This window comes from Chrysochloris asiatica, unplaced genomic scaffold (genome assembly GCF_000296735.1).
Source record: "Chrysochloris asiatica unplaced genomic scaffold, ChrAsi1.0 scaffold01701, whole genome shotgun sequence".
NCBI lineage: Eukaryota > Metazoa > Chordata > Mammalia > Afrosoricida > Chrysochloridae > Chrysochloris > Chrysochloris asiatica.
Window position 1 is genome coordinate 5,623 of NW_006410219.1, and position 8,177 is coordinate 13,799.

The 8,177-nt window shown below is 38.5% G+C and overlaps 1 protein-coding gene across 1 annotated transcript in view; it reads right to left on the reverse strand.

Annotated features, from left to right (window-relative positions):
• The window catches only part of LOC102826123 (cadherin-19-like), a 10,036-nt gene extending 3,003 nt beyond the window's left edge, over positions 1-7,033 (reverse strand). The window contains exon 1 of the mRNA XM_006878051.1: positions 6,839-7,033. Within this exon, the coding sequence (XP_006878113.1) occupies positions 6,839-7,033 (195 nt within the window). The remainder of the gene's footprint in view (positions 1-6,838) is intronic.
• Between the last annotated feature and the right edge of the window lie 1,144 nt (positions 7,034-8,177).

Below are 8,177 nucleotides of genomic sequence, written 5' to 3' on the forward strand. Positions count from 1 at the left end.
GGTCTTCATCCTGTCTAGACAGGGTTGGTGGAAGAAGATGGGGATAAGACTCTTATGGTTCAGTTGTTGTTGTTGTTTGTTGTTGAGTGCCATCGAGTCGGGTCCGACCCATAGCGACCCTGTACAGGGTTTCCGAGGGTGTAAATCTTTACGGGAGTAGAAAGCCTCATCTTTCTCCCGCGGTGTATCAAATAATGCTTGCCAATTCAAGTATCATACAGTCAGTTTTGACCTATAGCAAATCTGTGTCAGGTTTCCTAGGAGCAGCTATGAGCTTGAACCACCAAACTTGTGGTTCAAACCGACATTGCAGTCCAGTGCATTAACTCGCAGCACTACACTAGGACTCCATTTTACCCATAGAATCCTTCAATATTGCAACCTGAGACCTGAATTTTGTCTTCAGTTCTTTCAGCTTGAGAAATGCCAAACATGTTCTTTCCTTTTGGTTTTCTAGCTCTAGGTCTTTGCATATTTCATTATAATACCTTATTTTATCTTCTCAAGCTGCCCTCTGAAATTGTATGCTCAGCTCCTGCTCCAGTTGCTTTATCTCCACTGGACTCAAGAACAAGATTCAGGGTCTCTTCTAACATTTGTTTGGGTCTTTTCTACCTTTTCTATCTTTTAAAGGACCTTTTGTTTACTTCATGGATGATTTAATTGATGTCAGCCCACAGCTCTCCTGGTTTTCTATCATTGGTGTCTAATGCATCAAATCTATTCTTGAGGTGGTCTTTAAAACCAATTGCAATATATTCAAGAACATATTTTGGCTCTGGTGGACTTGTTTTCGTTTTTGTCAGCTACAAACTGAACTGGTATGTGGGCAATTGATGGTCTGTTCCACAGTCTGCCCTTGACTTTGTTTTGGCTGATGATACTGAGCTTCTCCATTGTGTGTTTCCACCAGTGCAATCAATTTGATTCCTGTGTATTCTATCTGGTGAGGTCTGCATGTATAGTAGTCATTTATATTGTTGAAAAAGGTATTTGCAATGAATAAGTTGTTGGGCTTGAACATTTCTATCATGTGATCTTTGGTATCATTTCTATTACCAAGGCCATATTTTTCAACTACTGATTCTTCCTCTTTGTTTCCAACTTTCACCTTCCTCTCATAAGACTATCAATACATAGTGATTACATGTTTGACCGATTTCAGGCTGAAGAATTTGATAGAATTCTCCAGTTTCATCATCGCTGTCTTTAGTGGTTGGTACATAAATTTTAATAATAATCATATTAATTGTTCTTTCTTATAAGTGTACGGATATTAGCCTATCACAGACAACATTGTACTTTAACACAGATCTTTAAGTGCTCTTTTGGATTATGAATGTGCTACCCTTCCTCTTGAATTTGTCATTCCTAGTATAGTGGTTATGAGTCGGCTAGCCAACCTCAGGTCAGCAGTTTGAAACTACCAGCGGTTCCACGTGAGAAAGATGAGGCGTTCTGCTCCCATAAAGATTTACAGCCTCAGAAATCTTATGCAAGGTCACTATGAGTTGGAACTGACTCCATGGTACTCAACAACAACAACCAACAACAAGTATAGTTAGCCACATGATTGTTCAATTCACAATGACTGATACCTGTCCATTTCAGCTCATTATGTCTAGGTTATTGATCTTTATGTGCTCTATTTCAATTTTGATGATTTCCAGTTTTCCTAGATTCAGCCTATGTACATTCCACTTCCAGATCATTAATAAAGTTTTGCAATTGTTTCTTCTTATTATGAATTGAAGGTCTCAAATGAAGATCCTGAAAACTTTATTCCATTCACGTCATCCCAGTCAGCTATACTTTGAGGAGGCAGCTCTTCCCCCAGTTGTATTTTGAGTGCCTTCCAACTTGAGGGCTCATCTTCTGGCATTAACTATATCACAGTTATCCACTGTTATTCATAAGCTGGCATTTCAGTGGTAACCTTTCCTAAATGGTCCACGGGTGACCCTGGTGAGATAAAAATACCAGCGGTATAGCTTTCAGCATCACTAGAACACTCAAGCCAACAGAGGATGAGAAAATGACAGATGAGTGTTGAGCAACTATGTTAAATTCCTATATTCACTTAAGATGTTTCCTTGTGGACTTTCTGAGTTTTCTATATATTTAATTATGCCATCGATGAATACAGACAGTTTTACTCCTTTTTCTATTTAGATATTTTATTTCATTTTCACGTCTCATTGCTCTGACTAGGACTTCTAATACATTATTGAACAGAAGTGATAAGAACACACAACCATGTCTTATTCCCAATTTCAATGAAAAAGCTCTCAGTCTTTCTCCATTAAGTATAATGTTGGCTACTGGCTTTAAACATGGTCTGAATCGTATTGATGAATTTCCCTTCTATTCCAGGCTTTAGAACCCTAGTTTGGTGCTATATATAGTATAAGCACTTGACTGCCAACTGCAATTAGAGGTTCAAACTCAACAACTCTCAGAAACCCTACACAGGGTTGCTATTAGTCAGAACCAACTAGATAGCACAATAAAAACAGCAACTCTTTAGGGTTTTCATCAATAAAAGATGCTAGATTTTACTGAATAGTTATTCTGTAATCATAAAGATAATCATGTGGTTCTTTTCCTTTGTTCCATTTCTGTGGCATATTAAATTGATGACTTTCTCTGGATTCCTAGAATAATTCCACTTGGTCGTGGTATATGACTCTTTTAATATGCAGTCCGACTCTTTTTGCTAGCCTTCTGTTGAACATTTCTATATCTATATTCATAAGTAATGTTGGCTCGTAGTTTTCTTTTCTTTATCTGGTTTGGGTATCAGAGTTATGTTTGTTTCATACAATGAATTAGAGTGTTTTCCTTTGTCTCTATCTTTTGGTAAGGATTAAACAGTATTTGCATCAAGATGTGTAAATGTACCATTGAATTCCCCAGAGAAGCCATCTGTTTTTTGTTTGTTTGTTTTGAAAGGGTGGGAATCTATCAGTTATCTGATCTTGTCACCTATTGAATCAGTTTGGGTAGGTTGTGTGGAGATTGCTGCAGCAAATCACTGTAGACTTGCAGCCAACAGTATCCATGCTGGAGAGGGGCTGACACACTCCAAACATGCCCCTGGAAATGTCTATCTTGTGGATTTTCGAACAGACGTTTGGGATTCTGTCTTTTTAAAAGACAGGCAGTGTGATAGGCTACTTATTCTAAGGCTGCTTCTGCAGCTATCAGAAGCTGCTGGCTTCCACCTTTGCAGGGAGGGGCAGGGACAGTGGGGAAAATGATTTCCCTGTCAGAGCTGATTCTTGCCTGTCTAGTTTCCTGGTTCAGAGTCCCTCTGAGTCAAGAGCTGTTTCCTTATTGTATTTCTTGATATATTTGTTGGGATGAATTGGAATGATGGCTTGTTTACAGTGTCATCTTCCCAGAATTCCTAAAATCTTTTAACTAGATAGTTTTCGACTACTCATAAAATGAAAAGTAGGTTTATATGCCATGGCTGGCTGACTGTGTGCCGTGGAGTCGGTTCCGACTCATAGCGACCCTGTACAGGGTTTCCGAGGCTGTAAATCTTTACAAGAGCAGACCGCCTCATCTTTCTCCTGTGGAACAGCTGGTCGTTTTGAACTGCTGACCTTGTGGTTCGCAGCCCGATTCATAACCACTACGCTACCAGAGCTTATATGCCATAATGGTAAGAAAATATGAAAAAAAAAAAAAAAATGTGCGCACCAATAAATATATCAAATGAAAGCAACACATGTCCCTAATTTTGTTGGTGTACTTCGTATGTGTAGCTTAGAATCTTATTCAGTATTATAAAAGAAATACAAATTAACAATGAGTAAATTACTTCAACTAAGGAGCTCTGATAGCGTAGTGGTTACGAATCGGGCGGGCTGCAAACCTTAAGGTCAGCAGTTCGAAACTACCAGCCGCTCCGCGGGAGAAAGATGAGGCTTTCTACTCCTGTAAGGATTTACACCCTCGGAAACCCTGTACAGGGTCGCTATGGGTCGGAACCGACTTGACGGCACTTAACAACAACAACAACATAATTCTAGTATAGTTATTTAAGATTTTTAAGAACAAAGAGTTAAGGGGAAAAAGAACACACACAAAACTCTTTGAACGGTTTTACCCCATAATGGCACAAAATCGATATATGAAGAAGATTTCAATCTCATGCAATATAGTATTATGAAATTTCCTGTCTTCCCATTCACAAAATGTTTTCCCAGTTAGGCAGCTATAATCAATTTGGCAAATGAATGCCACTTTAAATGTTCACTTAATTGCACTTCCCCAAAACTTAATCTCTTTTAACAAATGAATCTCTAAGAGAGTTTTGTTGGACAAAGCAGGCACATTTACTCTTTCCCAGCTCTTGAACAGCAAGAACCTCAACACCCATCCATGATTGCTGTCTTTTAAATCAGTTATCTGTATGTTCTTTCAAGCCTAAGGCAGTTGTAAAAAGAGGAAAGTTCTAGAAGTGTATTTTCATAATGATTTTCATGTAAAGAAAAAGCCAAACCCAATCACTGTGTGAAATGAAGCAGGAGATATGTGTAGGGAACAGAAGCCGACTAACAAACTGGAAAATGTGACAGCCACATAGGTAGCTTGTGTTTGTATCACGCTGGTCCCCTTCCCTGCAGCGCCTTGTTTACTGAAAGTCAGCAGTGATTGTTACCTGTCACCCAGCCAGTGACAGGCGAGCACATGGCGCTCTGCAGGGGCCATTGCATACAAGACTGGAGAAACTCAAGTTAACGAGCATGATTCTCATTTACACCTCCACGCATGCGCCTGTGATTTACCTGGTGTCTTCTCAGAAAATAAAACAGGGCGAGGAATATTACTTGTTACAGCAAGCACACATACACAATGCTTTGAAATCTGTTTGTCGGGAAACTCAGATTCCATTCTCAGACTTTACTGGAACTTAAAGCCTTCCCGTTTGGCTAATTGGATAGATGAAGTCTTATGAAGGCCATCCGCTGGGATAACAACGGCGGTCCTGACAAAGCCAGGAACAAGAGAGTTAAGGAATTTTGGATGCTTCACCCTTTGGGTCCAATTAAATTTTAGTGCCAGTTAATTAGCGGTTAAACTTATTTCAGATCATCCATCTAGAGAAAGTACCTTATGGAAAAGACTATGATGTTGCAATTACCTTTGCTTAAAGGAAACCAAATAATATTAAAAATCAAAAACAAATAGATGTTCTGTCTCATTAAAGGAGCTTTTCCTAAAATAAATTCTTTTAATAAAGTGAAAACAATTATCCTTTGTCCTCCAACTCCTCAAATGAAATGTGTGGACTTTTGTCACTGCTTATCTGCAGAAGGATTTGGTATTAATCTGCTTCATTAAAAATTAATGAGGGGTAAATCTACAGCTACTTAGCGTAATAGTCAGGCTAAATAGTGTTGATAACCGCTACTGTGTTCCATGTGACTGCTTCGATCCATTACCCAAAATAGCATCATCAAATTTCCAGATGTTGATCGCTGAAACTGCACTTCACTAAGGAGATGGAAGGGAATTTTGAAAACCAGAGCTATCTATGTCCCATGAGTGGATGTGTGAAGTGCTTGTAAATCTGAAGCCATACTTATGCTGGTGTTTGAGACCTTCTTATGGTTTTAGTCCTTGGTGGTTTAATGGGTTACAGGAAAGGTCATCAGTTGCGGCCCATCAGTGGAATGGTGGGAGAGGGGAAAAGATGAGGCTTTATGCTCCTGTAAATTTTGCCACCTTGGAAACCCTAGACAAGGTCACAGAGGAAGAGATGCAGCAGCAAGGATTCCACAGATAAAGTGCAGAGTTACAACAAATACCAAATCATTGCCAACTAATCCGTTTACATTATATGTTACATGTCATGTATATGCAGCTGCAGGATTACAGACATCTAACATAACACAACACTGAGCTACAAACCAAACCCCATAAAGTTTGTTGTATTAAAAATGTGATGTTCAAATGATTTGTAATAACAAATGAGTGATTTATTTGTGAAACATATTAAAACATTATTATTACTATATTGTTGTGGAGTCCTGGTGTGGCACTGTAGGATAAGCACAGGACTGCTAACTGCAAAGTTGGTCATTCCAACATACCAGCCACTCCTTGAGAAACCTACATAAGGTCACTTATGTGTCAGAATAGACTTAACCACAGCAAGTTATTAGTATGTTAGGGAAACATACAACCCTAAAAGTTGTATGTTTCCTAAAAGTTCAAACTTTTAGGAAACATACAACTTTTTTCTGAGAGAAACTGGTGGATTTGAACTTTTAACCTTGCAGTTAGCAGTCTAGTGCTTATCCTACAACATCACATCAGTCTCTAAAGATGTGTGCTGTTGTTGTTGTTAAGTGTTGTCAAGTTGGTTCTGGATCATAGGGACCCTGTATATGGTTTTTGAGGAGCAACTGGTGAATTTAACCTGTGGTTCAAATACATCTTGCAGTCGAATGCTTATCCTACAGCGTCATAGCAGAAATCCCAAAGATGGTTGGTGTTGTTCAGTGTCATCGAGTCCATTCCCATTCATAACAACCTAGTATAAGGTTTCTAAGAAGCGGCTGGTGAGCTTGAACTGCTGACCTGGTAGTTCAAACTGACTTGTGGTCCAGTGCTTTATCCCACACGCCATATTGTCTCTTTCATTTTTTTCTGCATAGAACGTTGCACTATATAACAAGACAAACATTTGACTAACATTAGATATAAGCATTACATAAATGTTGTGATGTATATATAAATTTGTCTTAAAGACAGATATAAGAACTGAATTCATTCGCCTTTGGGGAAGTGCTGCAATGCAACACGTTTGGAGGATAGTTACCCGGCCAATGTGATGACGGCTCGTATTCATTTCTTCTGGTACGAAAAACTGGTTCCACACCCAGCCACGCTTGGCTCTCAAATGAGATGGCACTGGCTGCTCAACTTCCGGTGTATTTGAATATTCTATGGCAGTCAGGCAGGGTCCTAGGAGAGGAACTCCAACCATAAAATGTATGAGAAAGCAACAGTTCATTCTGATGGCTCTTTTGATTCCAGCTGGAACTCTTCAGAGGAAATGGCTGATGGCATAAACATAGATCTTGTGTTCTCTTACAATCTGTTTTTCCTCTTAAGTGTATTTCATATTCCTTAAGTATAAGAGACAAAACAAAAGTTAACATAAGTAAAAATAGAATTTCCCCACTTAATTGCTACAGGTACATTACAGTTTTTGCAGTCTTACACTAGTGTGAATAAATGGGACAAGACATATACAAGATATGTATTTAAATTTTCTTTTAATTAAGCTAGTTAATTTTATTTTGTAGCTCAGCTATAATTTGATTGGAATAATTATACATTTTTACACAGGCACTGTTCATAGTAGCTCACTATGTCAAAAATCTGCCAGAAGGCTGAGACTTTGATCTTGCAAGGTCCTTGACTGACAGTTAACAATGAGAGAGTTGTGCTTTTGTTTGAATGTTTTAAAGCTAGCTTACTTCCACTTTTCTATCTTAGTAAAACTCAGCCTTTCTGGCTATAGCAGCAGTCAAGGGGTTGGCGAATGTCAGCTTTCTCCACTTTCTACTCAATAGAAATAATATCTCTCACCCAATTTCCTAAATTACAATATTTTATGTACTTAAATAAATTGATAAAAGGACAATTTACTTTAAAAGCTGGTGGAATGTATTAGTAAGTTAAAGTGATGCTATAAAACATTCTGAACAGAAAGCCTGTGCAAGATATTTACTTTGTTATATTATGAAAGACACAGGAAATAAGCATTTAACCTTAACAGAAAAATTAACTTATTTATAGAGATTAGATAAAAAATAATAGTGCCTAAGTAAAATTGGCTTACAGTTTATAACATGTGTGATGGAAATGAAGTGTCTTCTAATTTATGTCTCAGACATTATGCTTAATAAAGCAGAGGGTCAGCTCCTCAGAGTTGGGTTGGCAGAGTGGCTGTACCAATTGGCTCAAAGAGCAATGATTGCGAAGAGACAGCAGGGCAGGCTTGGTCACTATTAGCCAGCACCTAACAACAACAACGACAACATGCTATGTCTAAGTCCCTGGGGTGTATGCATGGAGTCCTGTTTTGCTGCTTTTGGATAATCACAAAGTTGTTGTTTCAAAGCCACCAGCCACTCCTTGTAAATCCTACA